The following is a 24,975-nucleotide window of genomic DNA, read 5'->3' as shown; positions in this document are numbered from 1 at the left end:
GCTTTAGCCACCAGAGATTTTGAAACGGCATGGTGACCACAATCTCCTTCGTGGATCTCACGCAAAATTTCACGGCCTTCTTCAGGAGACACACAGCGTTGAAATGCTCCTGACACACTACAATGATGCAACTCGCCATTGATAATAGTCATGGACTTGGATCGCCGGATTATCTGTCGGGCCAGAGTCTCATCCTCTGGTAACTCGCCCCGGTTCTTGTACGCCAGGTAAGGAAGCGTCCAATCCGGAATAACATGAAGAGCTGCCACCAATTGAGCCTTCGGATCAGGAATAGCCAAATCCGCTTCACCAGGGATCTTGACCGACGGGTTGTGCAGCACATCCAGAAAAACATTGGGCGGGACCGGTTTGCGCTGAGAGCCCAGCCGGCTTAAGGCGTCCGCCGCTTCATTTTTCCGCCGGTCCACGTGGTCCACCTGATAGCCTTTAAAATGACCTGCAACAATATCCACCTCACGACGATATGCTGCCATGAGTGGGTCCTTGGAGTCCCAAGTGCCAGACACTTGCTGAGCCACAAGGTCCGAGTCACCGAAGCACTTAACTCGACTTAGATTCATCTCCTTAGCCATCCGAAGACCATGGAGCAAGGCTTCATACTCAGCTGCATTGTTAGTACAAGGGAACATTAAGCGGAGAACATAACAAAACTTATCACCTCGTGGGGAAGTTAGTACGACTCCAGCCCCCGAGCCTTCCAATTGCCTGGATCCGTCAAAATGGATGGTCCAATATGTGTGATCCGGCTTTTCTTCAGGTGCTTGCATTTCCGTCCAATCATTGATGAAATCAACAAGTGCTTGAGACTTAACCGCCATCCGAGGCACATACTTCAAACCGTGCGGCCCAAGCTCTATAGCCCACTTGGCAATCCGGCCAGTTGCTTCCCGGTTCTGGATGATATCCCCCAAAGAGCAGAACTGACCACCGTAATTGGGTGCCCTTGGAAGTATTGTTTAAGCTTCCGGCTTGCCATAAAAACTCCATACACCAGCTTCTGCCAATGCGGATACCTTTGCTTGGACTCGATGAGTACCTCGCTGATATAATAGACCGGACGTTGAACCGGATGCTCCTTACCTGCCTCCTTTCGCTCCACCACAATAGCCACGCTGACCGCCCGAGCATTAGCAGCAACATATAGCAGTAACGGCTCCTTGTCAATGGGAGCGGCGAGCATAGGCGGATTGGCCAATTGCCGCTTTAAGTCCTCAAATGTTTCATCAGCAGCGGAACTCCAGACAAACTGATCCGTTTTTTCAACATCTGATACAAAGGGATTGCCTTCTCACCAAGACGACTGATAAACCAGCTTAACGCGGCAATCCGGCCTGCCAGGCGTTGAACATCATTGATACACTTTGGTTTAGCCAGGGAGGTGATGGTTGTGATCTTCTCCGGATTAGCCTCAATTCCCCTGTTGGACACCAGAAAACCCAATAACTTGCCCGCCGGTACACCAAAGACACACTTGTCCGGATTAAGCATCATCTTGTATGTCCTCAGGTTATCAAAGGTTTCCTTCAAATCATCAATCAGAGTCTCCTTCTCCCTGGACTTGACCACGATATCATCCACGTAAGCATGTACATTACGGCCAATCTGCTTGTGAAGACAATTTTGTACACACCGTTGATAAGTTGCCTGGGCACTCTTGAGCCCAAAGGGCATAGACACATAGCAGAAGGCTCTAAAGGGAGTTATAAATGTCGTCTTCTCCTGGTCCTTAACTGCCATTTTGATCTGATGATAGCCAGAATATGCATCCAAAAAACTTAAACGCTCACAACCCGCCGTAGAATCAATAATTTGATCAATACGGGGGAGAGCAAAAGGATCTGCTGGACAAGCCTTATTAAGATCTATGTAATCCACACACATGCGCCAGGTGCCGTTTTTCTTAAGGACTAGCACCGGATTGGCAAGCCACTCAGGGTGAAAAACTTAAACAATAAAGCCAGCTGCTAAGAGCCTGGCTACCTCTTCTCCAATCGCCTTGCGTCTTTCTTCGTTAAACCGGCGGAGGAACTGTTTCACCGGTTTGTATTTAGGATCCACATTAAGGGTGTGCTCAGCGAGTTGCCTCGGTACACCTGGCATGTCAGAGGGCTTCCATGCAAAAATGTCCCGATTCTCACGGATGAACTCGATGAGCGCGCTTTCCTATTTCGGATCCAAGTTGGCACTGATGCTGAACTGCTTGGACGAATCGCCAGGTACGAAGTCAACAAGCTTAGTTTCTGCTGCCGATTTGAACTTCAGGGCCGGATCATGCTCCGTAGTTGGCTTCTTTAATGGAGTCATGTCCGCCGGATCAACATTGTCCTTATAATACTTCAACTCCTCGGTGGCACAAATCGACTCTGCATAGGCCGCATCTCCTTCCTCGCACTCCAAAGCGATTTTGCGGCTTCCGTGAACCGTTATTGTCCCCTTGTGACCCGGCATCTTGAGCTGCAAATACACATAACAGGGCCGTGCCATAAACTTGGCGTAGGCCGGTCGCCCAAACAGGGCGTGATATGGACTTTGGATTTTCACCACTTCAAACGTCAATGTCTCCGACCTGGAATCATGATCATCCCCAAAGGCCACTTCCAGAGCTATCTTACCAACAGGATATGCTGATCTGCCAGGTACTACACCGTGGAACACCGTATTAGATGGTTTGAGATTTTTATCTGTTAGTCCCATACGACGGAAGGTCTCATAGTAGAAGATATTAATGCTGCTCCCTCCATCCATGAGCACCTTGGTGAACTTATAACCTCCCACCTGAGGCGCCACCACCAGAGCCAACTGACCCGGATTATCAACCTGGGGAGGGTGATCCTCTCTGCTCCATATGATTGGCTGTTCAGACCAACGTAGATAACGGGGTATGGCCGGTTCAACAGAGTTGACCGCCCGCCTCTGAACCTTCCGGTCTCGCTTGTCCAAGCTAGTGGTGAAGACATGGTATTGCCCACTACTCAACTGCTTTGGGTTGCTCTGGTAACCTGACTGTTGCTGCTGTTGGTTGTAACCACCCTGGTTGTTCTGACTATTTTGATTATTATGTCCGCCCGGATTACCGTTAAATCCTGAATCAGAATTTCCTCCACCGTAACCCGGCCCGGACCCTGAGCCACCGCCGGAGCCGTGATCATACCGGAAAGCATTAGAATTCTTGAACTCCTGCATAATGAAGCAATCCTTCCAAAGGTGGTTTGCCGGCGCCTCCTTCGTCCCATGTCTTGGACAGGGCTGGCTCAGTAGATAGTTTAGGCGGTCCGGGTTAGGGTTGGGTGCCCCATTGCGATTTTTCGGTTTACCCTTGCATTGCTGGCCATTGTCCTGCGTGTTGGTATTAGCCACAAATTCCATGTTACCATCCGCTTTACGCTTGCCTCCACCACCATTGCCTGCCCAGTGATGCTGCTGACCTTTGGAGTTGCTGTTCCTCTTTCCCTTCCCTGCCTTGTCATCATCAGATTCGGGATCCTTGGTACTATCAGAATTAGCATACTTCACTAAAGCGGCCATGAGGGTCCCCATGTCAGTGCAATGACGCTTCATCCGTCCCAACTTCAGCTTTAGGGGCCCAAACCGGCAGTTGCCTTCTAGGGTTAATACTGCGGTGTCAGCGTCGATGCGGTCTGATGAGTGCAACACTTGTCAAACCCGGCGCACCCAATGAGTCGTTGATTCTCCTTCCTCCTGGACGCAGGCAGCTAAGTCCACTATCGACATAGGCTGTTTACATGTATCCTTGAAATTGCTGATAAACCGGGCTCGTAATTGGGCCCATGAACTGATAGAATTAGCCGGCAAGCTTTTTAACCAAGTACGGGCCGTTCCTTCAAGCATCATGGTGAAGTATTTCGCACATGCCGCGTCATCCACATCAAGCATCTCCATGGCCATCTCATAGCTCTCTACCCATGTCTTTGGAGGTTGATCCGCCATGTAATTTGGTACTTTGCGCAGGCCTTTGAAATCCTTGGGCAGGCGCACATTGCGTAAAGCGGGGATAAGGCAAGGCACCCCCAAAGAACTAGAAGTAACACCAGGTTCGATCGAGATAGTTGGACGAACCGGCGTGAGCTGCCGAGCCTGATGCTGTGCGGCTAACTCGGCCTCCCTGCGCGCTCGGGCCCGGTCCACCACTTCCTGAGCGTTATCAGCACCACCCGCCTGGTTGTTGCCACGGGGTGTTCCGCGTCATTCATTACTTGACACTGCCGGTTCATCCATATGTCTGCTATAGCTCCGGCTTGGACGGGGGGTCGAGTGGATCCGGTCGCGGCTGTGCGAGTACGCTTCCTGTTGGACCAAAGCTGTCCTCAGAAGCTCCTTGACCCGTCGCGTCTCTACTTCATGCGGCGAGTCACCTTCAATTGGAATGGCCTCCAGCCGTGCAGCAGCGGCGACGAGATTGTCCATTGGGTTGGAGTAGTGACCCGGAGGTGTTAAAACAGCCTGAGGTATAACGGCGCTTTGACAAGGCGGGTCCATCCGACGAGGCTGAACCGACACACCGGTCCCAGGAGCTTCCGCCCGGTTTCCCTCCAGTGGATTACTGGTTCCTGCTCCCGGGGTGTTGAAAAGGTCTCTTGCCTCAAAAACCCGAGGTAAACGGGATCGGTGCTTCCTCCTCATGACTTCATGCGACGCGCTCTGGTCCAACATGAGCCTGTAGGCTTGTGCGTCTAGAGCGGCCCGCTCTGTGGCCATCCTGGTGTCCTCAGCTGCCAGATCCGCCTTGGCCTGGGTGATCTGTTCCTTCACCTTTGCAATCTCCACGTTGTGAACGCCCTGATCCACCGGATTAGCTTCCGCCATAAGCACAACCAATGCATCAAATAGCTCTGATAGAACTTGAGCCGGCGGGCGCGCAGGGCCTCCTTCCCGGGCAGCCGTCGCCGCTGCTGAACCGGAGGTTGTTGCCGCGGCGGTCGAAGAATGAAGCGTTGCTTGTGTGCCGGCCATGAATATTCCAACACGGTTGGGCAGATCAGAGGGGTCCGGAATACTGTCGCCATCGGAACAGCCCCCAATCCGGCCATCTTGTATCTGATAAAGAGATTCGGTTTCTCCGGTCGATGACTCGTCATCGGAACAAACGACGGTCTCGCTGCGAGATTCCAATCCGTTCTCATAACTTACTCCATGGATGACTCCCACGAAGGCGTGCTTCATGGCCGGTTTAACCCGGGCGGATCGCACACGCTGAGCCATCTCGACGAGGTCGGTGCAGATGTCCGGCTCAGGGCCTGGTTCACCGATCTTGCCAATGAAAACGTGAATGCCACCAAAGGGGACCCGGTACCCGTACTCAACTGAGCCGGCCTCGGGGCCCCAGCCTGCGTCGTCGATGTAGAGCTTGCCGCGACGACTCTTAGTCATCCGGCCTACAGCGTAGCCCTCGAGTCCTTCAAAGCGTCCCTCCAAGAACCTGAAACCATCGTGCGATAGCCCCACGGTGGGCGCCAACTGTCATGGTTTTGTCACGGTAGATGTCCTAGAGAAAGGACTTAGTCGTGGAGCCATCGCGATGGGTTACCTTGAAGGGGTTAAAGCGGACACAGGGACGCAAGAGAGTTTATACTAGTTCGGCCCCTTCGATGAAGGCAAAAGCCTACGTCTAGTTGTGATTGAATTGATGGGGTTTCGATGACTAGGGAGAAAACAAGCTTCGCCTATGTCTCGAGTTGTTGTCTGTTGTCCTTGAACCGCCGCCGGGTCGTCCCCTTATATACACGGGTGACGCCCGTCGGTTCATAGAGTCCCAATACCGGCTCATAGATGTGTCCAGTTCGGTCTCTACTTATTCCTAACTTACAATACAAGTTTATATACAAATACCAGTTTATCAACTACAAGTCTTAAACCGACTACGGGCCTTTGGCCCTCATCTGTCTTCTTGGGTTTTAACACTCTTGAACTACTGATGAAGTTGACCCGTCCCAGATAGGCCGGTTTACGCCCAGCAGTAATATCCCCAATAGAGGCCATATCTGCATATGCTAGGCTCGTCAAGTTTAACCTGAGTATTCTGCGTGTGCAAAACTGGCTTGCACCCGTTGTAGATGGACGTAGATCTTATCACACCCGATCATCACGTGGTGTCTGGGCACGACGAACTTTGGCAACGGTGCATACTCAGGGAGAACACTTTTATCTTGAAATTTAGTGAGAGATCATCTTATAATGCTACCGTCAATCAAAGCAAGATAAGATGCATAAAAGATAAACATCACATGCAATCAATATAAGTGATATGATATGGCCATCATCATCTTGTGCTTGTGATCTCCATCTCCGAAGCACTGTCATGATCACCATCGTCACCGTCGTGACACCTTGACCAGCATCGTAGCATCGTTGTCGTCTCGCCAATCTTATGCTTCCACGACTATCGCTACCGCTTAGTGATAAAGTAAAGCATTACAGCGCAATTGCATTGCATACAATAAAGCAACAACCATATGGCTCCTACCAGTTGCCGATAACTCGGTTACAAAACATGATCATCTCATACAATAAAATTTAGCATCATGTCTTGACCATATCACATCACAACATGCCATGCAAAAACAAGTTAGACGTCCTCTACTTTGTTGTTGCAAGTTTTACATGGCTGCTACGGGCTTAAGCAAGAACCGTTCTTACCTACGCATCAAAACCACAACGATAGTTTGTCAAGTTGGTGCTGTTTTAACCTTCGCAAGGACCGGGCGTAGCCACACTTGGTTCAACTAAAGTTGGAGAAACTGACACCCGCCAGCCACCTGTGTGCAAAGCACGTCGGTAGAACCAGTCTCGCGTAAGCGTACGCGTAATGTCGGTCCGGGCCGCTTCATCCAACAATACCGCCGAACCAAAGTATGACATGCTGGTAAGCAGTATGACTTATATCGCCCACAACTCACTTGTGTTCTACTCGTGCACAACATCAACACATAAAACCTAGGCTCGGATGCCACTGTCGGGGAACGTAGTAATTTCAAAAATTTCCTACTCACACGCAAGATCATGGTGATGCATAGCAACGAGAGGGGAGAGTGTTGTCCACGTACCCTCGTAGACCGAAAGCGGAAGCGTTAGCACAAACGCGGTTGATGTAGTCGTACGTCTTCACGGCCCGACCGATCAAGCACCGAAACTACGGCACCTCCGAGTTTTAGCACACGTCCAGCTCGATGACGATCTCCGGACTCCGATCCAGCAGAATGTCGGGGAAGAGTTCCGTCAGCACGACGGCGTGGTGACGATCTTGATGTTCTACTGTCGCAGGGCTTTGCCTAAGCACCACTACAATATTATCGAGGACTATGGTGGAGGGGGCACCGCACACGGCTAAGAGATCAATGATCAACTGTTGTGTCCATGGGGTGCCCCCTGCCCCCGTATATAAAGGAGCAAGGAGGGAGGCGGCCGGCCTAGAAGGAGGGCGCACCAAGGGGGGAGTCCTACTCCCACCGGGAGTAGGACTCCTCCTTTCCTTGTTGGAGTAGGAGAGAAGGAAAGAGGAGAGGAAGAAGGAAAAGGGGGCTGCACCCCTTGTCCAATTCGGACCAGAGGGGGGTCGCGCGCCTCCTTCCTTTTGGCCTCTCTCCTCTATTCCCGAATGGCCCAATAAGGCCCATATACTCCCCGGCGAATTCCCGTAACTCTCCGGTACTCCGATAAATACCCGAATCACTCGGAACCTTTCCGATGTCTGAATATAGTCATCGAATATATTGATCTTTACGTCTCGAACATTTCGAGACTCCTCGTCATGTTCCCGATCTCATCCGGGACTCCGAACTCCTTCGGTACATCAAAACTCATAAACTCATAATATAACTGTCATCGAAACTTTAAGCGTGCGGACCCTACGGGTTCGAGAACAATGTAGACATGACCGAGACACGTCTCCGGTCAATAACCAATAGCAGAACCTGGATGCTCATATTGGCTCCCACATATTCTACGAAGATCTTTATCGGTCAAACCGCATAACAACATACGTTGTTCCCTTTGTCATCGGTATGTTACTTGCCCAAGATTCGATCGTCGGTATCTTAATACCTAGTTCAATCTCGTTACCGCCAAGTCTCTTTACTCGTTCCGTAATACTTCATCTCGCAACTAACTCATTAGTTGCATTGCTTGCAAGGCTTAAGTGATGTGCATTACCGAGAGGGCCCAGCGATACCTCTCCGACAATCGGAGTGACAAATCCTAATCTCGAAATACGCCAACCCAACATGTACCTTTGGAGACACCTGTAGAGCACCTTTATAATCACCCAATTACGTTGTGATGTTTGGTAGCACACAAAGTGTTCCTCCGGTAAACGGGAGTTGCATAATCTCATAGTCATAGGAACATGTATAAGTCATGAAGAAAGCAATAGCAACATACTAAACGATCGAGTGCTAAGCTAACGGAATGGGTCAAGTCAATCACATCATTATCCTAATGATGTGATCCCGTTAATCAAATGACAACTCATGTCTATGGCTAGGAAACATAACCATCTTTGATCAACGAGCTAGTCAAGTAGAGGCATACTAGTGACACTCTGTTTGTCTATGTATTCACACATGTATCATGTTTCTGGTTAATACAATTCTAGCATGAATAATAAACATTTATCATGAAATAAGGAAATAAATAATAACTTTATTATTGCCTCTAGGGCATATTTCCTTCATTTGGTGGATAAGAAGGATGGCAAGGTGAACAAAGGTATATTAGATATACATGTTATTGATGTGTACTTTACTAGTGTTTATAGCAACCCCTCGGTATTTGATACTAGTTTAGTTGCTAAGAGTAGTAACTTGAAACGAGAATTGCGGAATGAACAGAGACTAGTTAAGGGTGAAGTAACGATGTGTGTTGGAAGTAGTTCCAAGAATGATATGATCATCATCGCACACTCCCTATACTTTCGGGATTAGTGTTGAACCTAAATAAGTGTTATTTGGTGTTTGCGTTGAGCATGAATATGATTTGATCATGTTTATTGCAATATGGTTATTCATTTAAGTTAGAGAATAATTGTTATTCTGTTTACATGAATAAAACCTTATATGGTTATACACCCAATGAAAATGGTTTTTTGAATCTGGATCGTAGTGATACACATATTCATAATAATAATATTGAAGCCAAAAGATGCAAAGTTAATAATGATAGGGCAACTTATTTGTGGCACTGCCGTTTAGGTCATATTGGTGTAAAGCGCATGAAGAAAATCCATGCTGATGGGCTTTTGGAATCACTTGATTATGAATCAGTTGATGCTTGCGAACCATGCCTCATAGGCAAAGATGACTAAGACTCCATTCTCCAGAACAATGGAGCAAACAACTGACTTATTGGATACTCCCTCCTTTCCTAAATATAGGGTGTATAGTTTCTGGCACGGAAATTAAAGAACGCATGTGGAGGGAAAATTTCACAAGTTTTGGGCGAGATTACACCTGACTAATTGACATGAGAAAATAGAGGAGCTTCCACGATATAAGGAAATGTAATCAAATCCCTAAAAAATATCCAAACAAGTGGTGCAACGTAATACACCTTATATTTTGGATTTTTTCTCAAAAATCTATACAACTTATATCAAGGAACGGAGGGAGTATAATACATACTGATGTATGAGGTCCGATGAGTGTTGAGGCTCGCGGCAGGTATCATTATTCTCCGACCTTCACAGATGATTTGAGCAGATATGGGTATATCTACTTGAAGAAACATAAGTCTGAAACATTTGAAAAGTTCAAAGAATTTCAAAGTGAAGTGGAAAATCATCGTAACAAGAAAATAAAGTTTCTACGATCTGATCGCAGAGGCGAATATTTGAGTTACGAGTTTGGCCTTCAATTAAAACAATGTGGAATAGTTTCACAAACTCATGCCACCTGGAACACCACAACGTAATGGTGTGTCCGAGCTTCATAACCGTACTTTATTTGATATACTGCAATCTATGATGTCTCTTACCGATTTACCACTATCGTTTTGGGGTTATGCATTAGAGACAGCTGCATTCACATTAAAAAGGGCACCATCTAAATCCTTTGAGACGACACCGTATGAACTGTGGTTTAGCAAGAAACCTAAGTTGTCGTTTCTTAAAGTTTGGGGTTGCGATGTTTATGTGAAAAAGTTTCATCTTGATAAGCTCAAACCCAAGTCAGAGAAGTGCGTCTTCATAGGATACCCAAAAGTAACTGTTGGGTACACCTTCTATCAAAGATCCGAAGGCAAGATATTTGTTGCTGAGAATGGATCCTTTCTAGAGAAGGAGTTTCTCTAGAAAGAAGTGAGTGGGAGAAAAGTAGAACTTGATGAGGTAACTGTACCTGCTCCCTTATTGGAAAGTAGTTCATCACAAAAATCCGTTTATGTGACTCCACCAATTAGTGAGGAAGCTAATGATGATGATCATGTAACTTCAGATCAAGTTACTACCGAACCTCGTAGGTCAACTAGAGTGAGATCTGCACCAGAGTGGTACGGTAATCCTGTTCTGGAAGTCATGTTAATTGACCATGACGAACCTACGAACTATGAGGAAGCGATGATGAGCCTAGATTCCATGAAATGGCTTGAGGCCATGAAATCTGAGATGGGATCCATGTATGAGAACAAAGTGTGGACTTTGGTTGACTTGCCTGATGATCGGCAAGCCATAGAAAATAAATGGATCTTCAAGAGGAAGACGGACGCTGATAGTAGTGTTACTATCTACAAAGCTAGACTTGTCGAAAAAGGTTTTGACAAAGTTCAAGGTGTTGACTACGATGAGATTTTCTCACTCGTAGCGATGCTTAAGTCTGTCCGAATCATGTTAGCAAATTGCCACATTTTATGAAATCTGGCAAATGGATGTCAAAACTACATTCCTTAATGGATTTCTTAAAGAAGAGTTGTATATGATGCAACCAGAAGGTTTTGTCGATCCTAAAGGTGCTAACAAAATGTGCAAGCTCCAGCGGTCCATCTATGGACTGGTGCAAGCATCTCAGACTTGGAATATACGCTTTGATGAGTTGATCAAAGCATATAGTTTTATACAGACTTGTGGTGAATCATGTATTTACAAGAAAGTGAGTGGGAGCACTACAGCATTTCTGATAAATATATGTGAATGACATATTGTTGATTGGAAATAATGTAGAATTTTCTGGAAAGCATAAAGGAGTATTTGAAAGGTGTTTTTCAAATAAAGACCTCGGTGAAGCTACTTACATATTGAGCATCAAGATCTATAGAGATAGATCAAGACGCTTGATAAGTTTTTTCAATGAGTACATACCTTGACAAGATTTTGAAGTAGTTCAAAATGGAACAGTCAAAGAAAGAGTTATTACCTGTGTTACAAGGTGTGAAATTGAGTAAGACTCAAAGCCCGACCATGGCAGAAGATAGAAAGAGAATGAAAGTCATTCCGTATGCCTCAGCCATAGTTTCTGTAAAGTATGTCATGCTGTGTACCAGATCTATTGTATACCCTACACTGAGTTTAGCAAGGGAGTACAATAGTGATCTAGGAGTAGATCACTGGACAGCGTCAAAATTATCCTTAGTGGAATAAGGACATGTTTCTCGATTATGGAGGTGACAAAAGGTTCGTCGTAAAGGGTTACGTCGATGCAAATTTTGACACTGATCCAGATGACTCTAAGTCTCAATCTGGATACATTTTGAAAGTGGGAGCAATTAGCTAGAGTAGCTCCGTGCAGAGCATTGTTGACATAAAAATTTGCAAAATACATACGGATCTGAATGTGGCAGACCCGTAGACTAAACTTCTCTCACAAGCAAAACATGATCACACCTTAGTACTCTTTGGGTGTTAATCACATAGCGATGTGAACTAGATTATTGACTCTAGTAAACCCTTTGGGTGTTGGTCACATGACGACGTGAACTATGGGTGTTAATCACATGGTGATGTGAACTATTGGTGTTAAATCACATGGCGATGTGAACTAGATTATTGACTCTAGTGCAAGTGGGAGACTGAAGGAAATATGCCCTAGAGGCAATAATAAAGTTATTATTTATTTCCTTATTTCATGATAAAATGTTTATTATTCATGCTAGGATTATATTAACCGGAAACATAATACATGTGTGAATACATAGACAAACATAGTGTCACTAGTATGCCTCTACTTGACTAGCTCGTTAATCAAAGATGGTTAAGTTTCCTAACCATAGAAATGAGTTTTTATTTGATTAACGGGATCACATCATTAGGAGAATGATGTGATTGACTTGACCTGTTCCGTTAGCTTAGCACTTGATCGTTTAGTATGTTGCTATTGCTTTCTTCATGACTTATATATGTTCCTATGACTATGAGATTATGCAACTCTCGTTTACCGGAGGAACACTTTGTGTGCTACCAAACGTCACAACATAGCTGGGTGATTATAAAGGTGCTCTACAGGTGTCTCCGAAGGTACTTGTTGAGTTGGCGTATTTCGAGATTAGGATTTGTCACTCCGATCGTCGAGGAGGTATCTCTAGGCCCACTCGGTAATACTTATCACTATAATCCTTGCGAGCATTGTAACTAATGAGTTCATTACGGGATGATGTATTATGGAACGAGTAAAGAGACTTGCCGGTAACGAGATTGAAATAGGTATTGAGATACCGACGATCGAATCTCGGGCAAGTAACATACCGATGACAAAGGGAACAACGTATGTTGTTATCCGGTTTGACCGATAAAGATCTTCATAGAATATGTAGGAGCCAATATGAGCATCCAGGTTCCGCTATTTTTTATTGACCGGAGACGTGTTTCGGTCATGTCTACATAGTTCTCGAACCCGTAGGGTCCGCACGCTTAATGTTCGGTGACAATTTGTATTATGAGTTTATGTGTTTTGATGTACCAAAGGTAGTTTGGAGTCCCGGATGAGATCGGGGACATGACGAGGAGTCTCGAAATGGTCGAGACGTAAAGATCGATATATTGGACGACTATATTCGGACATCGGAAAGGTTCCGAGTGATTCGGGTATTTTCCGGAGTACCAGAGAGTTACGGGAATTCGCCGGGGAGTATATGGGCTTTATTGGGCTTTAGGGGAAAGAGAGAGGAGAGACTGCGCCCCCCAATGCTTAGTCCGAATTGAACTAGGTGGAGGGGCGGCGCCCCCTCCTTCCTTCTCTTCTCTTTCCCTTTCCTTCTCTCCTACTCCTACTACTTGGAAGGGCTCCTAGTTCTACTAGGAAAGGGGGAATCCTACTCCCGGTGGGAGTAGGACTCCCCCAGGGTGCGCCATAGAGAGGGCCGGCCCTCCCCCTCCTCCACTCCTTTATATATGGGGAGGGGGCACCCCTTGGAGACACAACAATTGATCATTGATCTCTTAGCCGTGTGCAGTGCCCCCCTCCACCATAATCCACCTCGATCATATCGTAGCGGTGCTTAGGCGAAGCCCTGCGTTGGTAGCATCATCATCACCGTCACCACGCCGTCATGCTGACGAAACTCTTCCGTGAAGCTTTGCTGGATCGGAGCTCGCGGGACGTCATCGAGTTGAACATGTGCAGAACTCGGAGGTGCCGTGCGTTCGGTACTTCGATCGGTCGGATCATGAAGACGTACGACTACATCAACCACGTTGTGCTAATGCTTACGTATTCGGTCTACGAGGGTACGTGAACACACTCTCCCCTCTTGTTGCTATGCATCACCATGATCCTGTGTGTGCGTAGGGATTTTTTTTGAAATTACTACATTCCCCAACAAGTTCTTGAGTTGGGAAAGGTGTCATATCCCTCCGAGGAGGCCTTCAACAAGGAAAACCACACCCAAAGGCATTGTTCACCAACAACCCCGAATAAGTGGAGCGGGACTTCCACCGGAGAACCGATGACCTATGCCAGGGACAATGTCCCCAAACAGCACCACCGGATGGGAGCTAGCACATGCGCTGCAACACGAAGCACTGGCCGGAGCACCACCGATGGTGCTAGCCTAGGAACAAGGCCTAGGTCGGCACTACCGCAGACTGCCATCCTGACGGGAGCCACCATACATCTCGATTGCAAACAAATCATCAAGCAAGCAACTGCCCACCGGAGCAGTTGATCTTACCATAGAACCGTGCACCACAACAAGCCCCTCGAGTCGTACCCCGAAGGCCGGCTAGCCACCAGGAGGGAGGGGACGCACAAGGGAAGCATCCCACGTGCTAGGATGCAGGCCCGCCGCAAACCCAAATCGAGAAATGAGCCCAGTTGTTGCGACACCAATAGCCTCCACATGCCGGTTGTGCGTCGGCCGGAAGAGCCCAATGCCTCCAACTCAGATATGATCGTCGACACCCCAATGGGGCCCAATCTGAACGAAACCATGTGCAGCCGCGGGCCACCCACATCCATGCGAGAGGGTGAGAGAAGAGCCCACCATCACGGACACCATACCGACTTTGCCCGACGGATAAAGAAGAGGAGTGTCGGTGGAGGGAGGTTGTCCGACGGCTAGGGTTTCACACCCGGGTCGCTCGTGGGGAGTAACTCCGAACCTGGTTTGTACATCAGCCCTTCATTGTTTTGAATGAAGAGTAGAAGACTGTACATTTACGGCGTAATAATCCCAAAAATGTGAAGAGACAGACCTTAAAAAACCCGACTACTCCTATAATCGCCATGAATGCCCTCTCGGGCGGCGACAGCGGCGTACGGCTCCCAGTTACTACCTCCTTTCCGGTTTATAGGGCTCAATTCAAAAACCTCATCAACCAAGGTAGATGATGAGTGGTGGAATAATTTTTGTAGTTTGCAAAAGCACTCAATTAATGTGCCCATTTTCTTCACAAAGTTGTGTTTCCAATGCATTAATTGCAATGCATGCATGAATAAAGTATATGCATTGGTCAACTTTCTCTTAATCCTCGTATGCAATGATTTAATGCACCTTGAAATCTGAACATGTGATGGGAAACAATCAAATTGAGACTTATAAAACGGGAAATCTAAAATTTTGAGATAAGCCCTATAAACTGGAAAGGAGGGAGTATGAATGACCTCTCCGGCCGCAGCGCCGCTTCGCCTCCGCCTCTTAATCTTCCGCTTCCGCATGACGACCTTCTCCTGGAGATCCTCCTGTGCGTACCGCCTGAGCCAATCCACCTCCTCCGCGCCTCCCTCGTCTCCAAGCACTGGCGTCGCCTCATCAACGACGCCCGGTTCCTCCGCCGCTTTCGTGCATTCCACGGGGCGCCTCTCGTGCTCGGCTTCATCAACAACCAGCCGGGGCCTCCCCTCTTCGTCCCCACCTCCGACGCCTTCGCCGTCCCCTCCCCCACCATGTCCCACGACTCCTGGTGGGCCTTGGACTGCCGCCACGGCCGCGCCCTCCTCCAAAACAGGAACGCCGGGAATCTCCTGGTCCGACACCTCATGTCCGGCGAGCAGCGGTGCTTGCCTCGGCCGCCCCCGGCGCTCAATGAGTACGAGTGCGAACCCGGCTTCAACGCCGCGGTCCTCCGCGCGGTCGGCAACGAGGACCGCCTCGACTGCTGTTGCTGCCCATTCCTCGTGGCCATGCCGTTCAGCCACGGCGGCCGTGCTGACCTGGCCTCCGCCCGCGTCTACTCGTCTGAGACCGGCGTCTATATCATCGTCCGGACCTAGATTACACCATGTGCTTGTATCACAAGTAATTGTGAAGGAATACCACTGTCCTCTGCATATCGTCCCACTTATAGCATGAAACCTAGGGCAGCCTTGTCACAAACCAAACATCCCCATAGCTCTTTAACGCATGGGCACAGCTACATCATGGCTAGGGGACATATGCCCCCCCCCCACCCCTACACAAAATACTGAATAGGAAAACTTGATGGAGTAGACCCAGGAAGATATAGCTGCTAGTGAACAATTTGTATTTGTATTGATGTGAACCAATTGGATCATCTATTAGGGTGAACAATTTTTTTACACCGTGGCACAACCATGTCTATTATCCTCTATGAATGATGAAGTGTAGTTTTATGAGTAGATGTCATGTGAACATTATATTCACATATAAGCTGCACAATTTACTTTGCCTGCTGAATGAAGACTCATCTTATGCTCTTTTGGATGTTACAAAGTTCAGGTCTGAAACTTTGAACCATGTTTGCCTGAAGGAATAGAATGAACATTGCAAATTGTATATGCCTCCTACACGTTTTCAAGTGTACGAACCATAGTTTATTGCAGACGATAAGTCTCGTTAACTCACTTCCTATCTAGATATGAACATTCATACTGTGCACTCAAGTTTTGTATCATACATCCTGCTGGATGCTTCTAATTCCCAAACAGTGTGCTCATTTATGCTATTTTTGTAATATTTTGTTTGCCATTTGCAACCAAGTAATTCTTGGGTGCTAGGAAATAGCCACCATACAAGTGAAACATCTAGGTGTGTTCTGTTGTTCTTCTTTACCGGTGTTTCAGATATCTATATCATCGTCCAGACCTAGATTACACCATGTGCTTGTATCACAAGTAATTGTGAAGGAATGGGCCTGCATTCAACAGATATAAACAGGGATTTGCAAACAAAAACAAAAGAGGAATTTTGTAGTCACCTTTTCATGTAGCGTAAAAAATGTATTTACCGGGAGCAATAGAGTTGGGATACATCCTAGCTGTGTCAAATAACACCGTGACACTCAAAATTACCAAATTAGGTAGTCAATGCAAAACTTTCCTTTCTTCCAATTTTAAGGTACCTGATTCTCATGTTTGCACGGTGATTTTTCAGTTGTTTGAGTCCCATGCTGTTGTGGGATTTGGGGTGATCTGTGCTTATTTCTCCGGTTTGTTCTGGGGAGTTGGAGAAATACATCCTTTCTGTCATTCGACTATTTGACGACTCTCTTCTGCACATAAAACTTGTTCAAATATATGCCCTATTTTTATACTTTATTTATCACATTTGCCATTGGCCTCTAGTCTCTTCCTTCAAAATGCAGTCAGCATTGGTGGTGTAGAGGGCCAAGCTCAACTGATGAAAAATCGATGAAATTGTGGTGCCGAGAGTGGTTTTTCAGCTCCCGGGTGCCTAGGCACCCTCTATGAACAGTACATTCAAAAAAATAGAAAAAAAATTCAAAAAAAATGAAACTTTGCAACATCAAATATGATTAAACTTTGTAAGTGCTTTCAAGTTTTCATGCCAAAAAAAACCATTCGAGGAGCTCTACACACGAAAAAGATTTCAGTGCTTGAAGTTTCAAGCATTTTTAGCACTAAAATCTGAAACTCGTTTGTACACCTTTCTCTACATGATATTTTGGCATGAAAACTTGCAATAACCTACAAAGTTTAACCATCTTTGATGTTGCAAAGTTTTTTTTTGAATTTGTTTTCTATTTTTTTTTGAATTTACTGTTCATAGAGGGTGCCTAGGCACCCGGGAGCTGTTACACCTTTCTGTTGTGGTGCCATCGCTTCTGTCAGTAAGTTTTTTTGGTTGAAGAGATGGTGTAAAATTACCTTCTGTTATGTCGTCTATTGTTTGGCTTGAGTTACATGATACTTTTTGTGATGCATTGTTTCTGAAACAATGGATTGATTGTCCATGCTGTAGTAAAGAAGCTTGCAGTACTACTATGCAAACGACAGTTTGAACCTTGAAAAATACAAACACTTAGCTTTAGTTTCTCTTTACAGTTTTGTGTTCCTGCAAACGTTCATCTCTTGAAATGATGATTCTTCAATGAAGAGAAGCTGCTGAGAATTTGTTCAATCTGTTAAGTTATTTATTCTGTAGGCTTTTCAATGTGGTATCAGGAAATAGATAATCACTGCTCTGATCGTCACCACTGTGGCATGGGACTCCATTATTATGTGATTGGTTTCTAACTTTCTATATCAATTGGTTTCTTTTAAATCTGGCATGCTCTTGTGATCCCTTGACTGAAAATCTAGATTATCCTTGGTGTATGCCATTTCTGCATTCCCAGATGTAGGTTGCATGCCCTGTTTTTGGTGATTCCTTGCTGAAACTCTGACTTGCGTGCAGCTGATGAAAATTCTCAGAGATGTTCCTGCCTCCAATTTGGTCATGATGGACTAACGAAAATGAAAAACCACAACTAATTAGACGTCCAACTCCTGTGGGATTGTGCTTGTCTTTTGCATTTTGAACCCTTAGCTTCAATCATTCTTCATTGTGCAATCCTATTTTAATGCAGATAGCACCCTTCCTTTTGTTCTTAATCATTTTGCTCTGTCATGTTTCAGATCAATGCATGATTAACATGATAATTTCTACTTACTATATTTTCTTCTTCACCAATATATACATGACTGAACATAAAATCCATGTGCTTCACAGATCACCCAATTGTTAGAAAATACAGACAACAAATTAAGAAGTGAGCCCATGCTTCACAGATAACCATTTCACGACTGAATATAAAATCCATGCCACCACCCAATTTTTATAATTTTTAGAATAATGTATTAGGAAGCAATCTCCATGAACATCTTCTGATCTCTTTTAATCACCAAAGACGTTGGATAAACAGAGTGCAATATTACAGCATGACCATTGTAATTTCTCAACATTCGTCTTTTGGAGCGGGAACCAAATCTCGTTTCATACATTAAAAAAGTATGATGCACAAAGAACATTGATAAAAGTGAAATTGATCCCTCCTTGTACTACTTGTTGAGCGTCCTCAGATCAAAGTCCATCTTTGTTGGAACTAAAAGTGGTCAATATGCTCACAGTGGTAAAAAATCGCATATATCTTGGTCGGTGCTTAAAGCAAGCTGTGTGACACGGTTTGTAAAATGTGGACGAACCCACTGCCATCTAAGCTATGGGCGTGGCTGTATGGAGAAGAGAATTCAAACTGCGGCAACAAATCATTGTCATACTTTGGGTAAAAAAAAAACCATGCTGTTGTCTGTTGTGCACAGCCACAAAACTGAACTAAAATACCAGCTCAAGTCCAAGCTATATTTCTGCTGGAACAGGGATGAAGTTTCAAATCCAAAATCAAGCAGAATTGAGCAGCTAATAACAACTCTCTGTTCTTGAAACAGCAAAGCAACCCCATGAACATTGACAGCAATCCATGAACATTAGCCAAATGCGTCATGATAATGCTAAATCCAATAAATGCGTCATCAATCAACCAACAAAACCATTATATTAGACTGCTTGGAAATCTTGGATTCTTATAATTCACAGAATCCAAATCCTGGGAGTCTTGGATTCACAGAAACCAGCAGTACAAAACTAGAACGGGGATGAAGTTGCAAATCCAAATCAAGCTAGCAGAATTGAGCCGCTAATAGCAACTCTCTGTTCTTGAAACAGCAATCCATGAGCATTAACCAAATTAATTCGTCATGATAATGCTAACTCCAACACATTGGGCATCCACCAACAAAACCATTATATTACACGTACTGTTTGGAAATCTTGGATTCACAGAATTCATAGAATCCAAATCTTGGGAGTCTTGGATTCATATAAACCAGCAGTACGAACAAAACTAGCGCGGCATTCATAGAATCCAGGTAGCAGCAGCAGCAGCAAACTATCGACAGTTTGAACGCGTACGCAAGAAGACAAGAACATGCAAGAAAAAACGCAAGACATGTTCCATCGCTTACGCAAGAACACAAGAAGTAGCTAGCGATCAAGTCGCACGCACGGGCACGGCAGCCCTCAGGTCCTCGAGGGCGCCGGCGACCAGCCAGACGCAACCGTCGGCCGTCTGCTTCACCTTGGCGAGGAGGTCGTAGGTCCTGAGGCGCTCGGCCTCGATGAGCTCGGGCACGCCGGGGAGACGATGGATGTCCAGCAGGCAGCGGATCCCCAGCCGGAGGTCGCAGCACAGCTCCACGGCGTCGTACGCTTCTTCGGCGAGCTGCCTGGCAGCCAGGAGCTTGTGGCAGGCGCGCCGCTGCGCGGCGGCGGTGCCGGGGAGGAGGCGGACGCTGCGCACCGGGTTGGACGGGAGGAAGAGCTCCGTGGCGCCTCCGCGGAGCGCGAGCTCCGTGGCGCTCCCCAGCAAGGACGCGGCGGTGTAGAGATCGCTGGCCGCGTCGTCGAGCGACTTCTCCGCGATCTCGATGGGACTGCTGCGCAGTACCGGACCGCGCAGCGGCGTCGCGAGTATCGCCCGCGCGTGGCCTATCTTCCCGGGGATGATAAGGCAGCGGGCGTGCGCCTGCACCACCCGCTCCCGGAACCGTGTCTTCCACGCCTGCGCCGCCATCTCTCTCTCGCTCGCTCGCTCGCTCGCTTCCTTCCGGTGGCGTTGGGTTTGGGGTTCTGAATGTTTCGCTTCGCTTGCGAGGCCGGCGGGCGGGCTCTGAAATAGGCAAGGCTCCCTGGTGAGGGTGGGATCCACGGAAGTAACGGTTTTTCTTTTTTTTACCTCGCGCGCGGTGGAACTGAACCATATGGGGAAAATTACGGGCGGTTAAAAATCTAATAAAATCCACGTCAAAAAAGAAAAATCTAATAAAACCGCACAGGAATTAATGAGGTCAATTCCCTCCCAAGCCGGTCCAACAAACAAGCCACATTCCATCCAGGTAGGGCCAGGAGTAGAGTCGGATTCCTTTTTTTTTCATGAAACTTCTGCATATCCATGTGTGAGTGAAGGTTTTTTTTTTCAAAGTATGTCAATGGTGTATCATATTTTTATGGAAGGGAGCAATAAAAGTTTACAAAAAGCCGGAGCACAATGTGAACAAAGACTCTAGCACATGGCACCAACACACACAATACACAATAGCCTACTCTCTCGCAAAATGTTGAAGTTCACGTGCACCCGCTATTTTCAGCTCTTTATCTCCGAGATGATCTGAGTAACCAGTTCTTAAGGGCCGAGTTGTTGACCGACTCTCCCAAATACTCTAGCGTTTTTCTACTTTCAAAGGGGCCATACCGTCAATACAACTAGGGAATCAAAACCTCTCCGATCCTATTTTGAAAATCTTTCTCGGGACTGAATCCACCAAACCACCACCGTATCCGAGAGGATGTAGGCCTCAGTAGTTGCAACCTAAAGTGATCCAAGGTCCAATGCCACACCTCCCTCACATAGCAACATTGCCGGAGGATGTGCTCCGCGTTACCCTCCTCATGTAGACAAATATAACAGGGAGATGGCATGTCCTAAAGACCGCGACATGCACGACATTCAGAAGTCCAAATCTGATATTGCACGACCGACCAAACAAAGATTTTACGCTTCAAGGGGCCCAACACTTCCATATGCAGGTCACGGGAGGGAAGCAAACAAGTCCCTGACAGAGCCGGTCGTACGTGGATCACACAGAGTATGAGCCTGAAACATTGCACGGCCAAGCGAAAGCATCTTGTATCCCGGCGTTCATCTGCACCTACGAGATGACATCAGAAAGCTCTTTTTACTGGTGCTGGTAGGTACTGGCGAACCATCCACCATTCAAGTGCTTTGCGATCTGTGTCTAAGTGGAGCCCATTCAAATGTATAACTGATGTAGCCAATGGTGTTGTAGCTACTAGGAAAGAGAGAAACGCCATGGAGGTGTCTAGTGTTGTGCCATATACTCAAAATATTGTGAGGCACAATAGCATGAGTGCCAAGGAATTGAAGGTGCCGACGCACGCAACTGTACAGGCTTCATCTATACTCTATATTGACTCCTTTGGTCTTCGAATTCCCTCTGCTGAAGCACTGAAAGAGGACATCAAGCCAAACTTCAGAACACCACCATGTAGTTGTAACCTGGCTGGTAAGAGTTCGTAGTAAGGTTGTGTTAGATCCTATACATGATCTATTTTTGTTGGGTCAGATCCTACATGATCAACATTTCCGGATTATTTTATTAGAAAAATTGTCTTAATTAGTATGGTTGAGAGAGAGATGGTCCTAATAATATATGGCTAGTAGTAGTTGGGTCAGTTTTCATAGGGTTTGTTAGCATCACGTCAGGTGCAAGTTTTAGTCGGTTCACAATCTCCTTTAAATATCTACCGCTCCGGCTATGTAAGACAGATTTGTTTTTATCGAGGGTTAATAGATACAGATAAAACATCTTATGTTGGGGGCTACTAAATATTGTCTTCGTTGCTGATCCGTAAGAATTTTGTTGTTGCTGCGCGTGGAGCCGATCTAATCTACTCAACGCTAGTTTTTGATCCTACAGTCTTTCATCTTTGCTTGACTGAAATTTCTTGTTGCTACTGCAAATAGTACCATGAAAGATTTGGGCCAACAAACGACTCGCCGTCTAGTTGAGTCACATCAAGTGATATTCAGAGCAAGGTTGATCACGGTACAATTTTTTCTCCCGGGTTCTTCAGTTGATCTACTTGAGTTGCTATAATGGTGAATTCACAGAAATCAAATTCAAGTGTGCATGGTGCACATGAAGGAGATGTGGAAGACGAGCTGCCTTTGCCCACCTATGATCCGAGTGTTGCGCCGGCTATCGTGCTAGGATTGGAGGCAACTCGTGACTATGTGCTGAATCTAGTGAGGAGGCGCATCGACAAGGTTGAGGAAAGTCTAGGAAAAAAGACTTGTGTCAAACTTTACCAATTTTTTTCATGCGATCGTGAGAGCACGCGACAATGACACAATGATTTTCGTTATTTTCCGGACTCTATATGCATTTGCTGAAATTAAAATACCAACAAAAGGCCTACGCCTCTAGTCACACCCTGTGGCCGAACTGTTTGAATTTTTTTCCCGTTTCTTGCTCAATGAATGAAGACTCGCAAAGCGACACACAAATGATCTTGCTAACACACACACACGTGTAATTGCGACTATACACACACACACACACACACAAACGGGATCTTTTTTTTGCATATTCATAGTTTGAGATTGCTAGCGAGGCCTGCCACCTGGTAAAATGTACCAGAAAATCAAACCATAGGGTACAATCATGATTTCTTACCGTGGAAAAAAATTAGAGGCGAAACGATGAACTCATGTTTTTATTCGAACAAAAATATGATATTAGGTAATGTAAATGTTTTCAAAGAGCACACGGTTCACTCATGAAAGCCGTGTGTCCACTAAACCGTGGCCGATGCCCCCTCCCTCTGCCACGCGCGCGATCTGAGTCATGTGTTCTGATTGGCCAGAACCCAAACCCCACGGATCGTACGTCTGCACTGTTGGATTCTCCTTGATCGAACGGCGATCCTCATCCCTTTCGACAACACATGTAAATGTTTTCAAATAGCCCCTCCCTCAAAAAATGTTTTCAAATAGCACACGGTTCACACACGAAAGCCGTGTGCCTACCAAAACATGGCCGATGCCTCCCCTTTGCTGCGCGCGTGATCTGAGTCGTGCGTTTTGATTGGCCAGGGCGCAAACCCCACGGATCGTACGTCTGCATCGTTGGATGCTCCCAGATCGAACGACAATCATCATCCCTTTCGACAGGAAGTGCAGTCCATCTAGGAATTGATTTATATGCCAAAATGCATGGTAAATGCAAAAAAATATCTTACATATAGCACACGAGACCTAAAATGCGCCAGCAAATCAAACCTGTGGTATAATTGTGATTGCTTTACGTGGAAAAAATTTAGAGGCGAAACGATGAACTCACGTCTTCATTTCAAAATTAGTACGTCTTCAGCCCTGTTCAGAGTCACTCCAACTCCTAAAAATATGAGAAGCTGGAGCATCTCTTTCCCAGCTCCATGCCTTTTGACTCCAACTCCGGGAGCGGAGTGGTGAATGAGCAGGTCTCCGAACAGGGCCTTCATTTCAAACGAAATTATTTTGTTTGTGCACACGAGCGCTTAGAGGCAACCGTTTGCATAGGCCTTTCCGCGCGCGTGGCGACCGGGGATATTTTTCACCATTTTCACCTAGGCCGCCAACACCCGGAGTCCCCAACACCCCCACCGTCCGCCCGCGTTTTACTCAACTAGTCCACCCAATCTTCATCGCCAGCTCGCCCTCCCCCAGATCCACAGCAGAACCCTCTCAGGCGCCGACGTGCTCACCCCGGTCGTCTGCCCGCTCTTCGGCGTCAAGCCTACCTCCACTGCCGTTCCCAACACACGGCGGCCCGCGCCTCGCCATCTTCGTTTGCTCGCCAGCCACCCTCGAGCATATCGATGCAGTAACCCTCGCCTCTCCTATGGTCCGGTCGGGTTTGCATTAAGAAGCATGTTAGTTACTGCTCTCCATCGCGGTGAGGCATATTTCCTCGCAATCCCTCTTCCAATTTCGTTCTGTATGTTCCCAAATTGGCTATAAAATAACGAAGAGCATATATATGTTCATTATCTACCTTCCTTACTACATATAAGCTGTATTTGTTCCAATAAGTTACTGTCTATTTAAAGATCGCAGGCGCCCGAGTCAGACAAACTTAACAAATTAGCCGTACATTTTCTAAATTATTGCATGGCAAGTTTAGAAAGCTTGATACCAAGTTGTTAGTTTTATGCTTATCCTCATTTCCCGAGTTTCGCATGTGTTCTCTGTAGATGCCGAGTAGCAGCAGCAACACTCATGCTTCAAGCGATGTATCTTCATCTGATTCGGACAACCCTAGGTCTTCAGCAGATTGTGAGGGATCAAGTAATCTTAAACGGGATAGAGCTACAGCAATTACCCTTCCAGTCAGAACATGGAGGAACGCTCCAAGGAAGCCCGCATACCAGCCTAAAGGTGTATATGAAGTAACCGAGATTGATTTAAAGTCTTGGGCTCCAACTAAACCAGATAAAGCATGCACGAGGTTCATGAGTGTGTGTGGATTTGTTGGCAGGGCAAGGCTCAACATTAAGGCTAGGGATGCTTGGAGAAACTGGAAGCACATGCTGTACAAGAAGTACTTGAGTGAAGGCAAGAACCCAATCCATGCATACCCCCAAATTACAAAGGCAGACTGGGCAGAATTCAAAAGGGTTAGGGCAACTAAAGAGTTTGCTGAGAAGAGTTTCAAGCAATCG

At 46.4% G+C, this 24,975-nt stretch overlaps 2 protein-coding genes across 2 annotated transcripts; one reads left to right on the top strand and one right to left on the bottom strand.

The window, feature by feature from the left end:
• Positions 1 to 15,050: 15,050 nt before the first annotated feature.
• On the top strand, positions 15,051 to 15,668 carry LOC147970443 (uncharacterized). The gene has a single exon (XM_087523439.1). The coding sequence runs from the start codon at positions 15,051 to 15,053 to the stop codon at positions 15,666 to 15,668; it is 618 nt and encodes a 205-aa protein (XP_087379565.1).
• Positions 15,669 to 19,247: 3,579 nt separating this feature from the next.
• Positions 19,248 to 20,313, bottom strand: LOC125555703 (uncharacterized). Its single transcript, XM_048718570.2, has one exon. The coding sequence runs from the start codon at positions 20,264 to 20,266 to the stop codon at positions 19,685 to 19,687; it is 582 nt and encodes a 193-aa protein (XP_048574527.1). The 5' UTR covers positions 20,267 to 20,313; the 3' UTR covers positions 19,248 to 19,684.
• Between the last annotated feature and the right edge of the window lie 4,662 nt (positions 20,314 to 24,975).

The sequence above is a fragment of the Triticum urartu genome, chromosome 5A (assembly GCF_056163025.1).
Source record: "Triticum urartu cultivar PI428250 chromosome 5A, HENAU_Tu73, whole genome shotgun sequence".
NCBI classification, from domain to species: Eukaryota; Viridiplantae; Streptophyta; class Magnoliopsida; order Poales; family Poaceae; genus Triticum; species Triticum urartu.
This window is presented reverse-complemented; position numbering and strand designations above follow the sequence as displayed.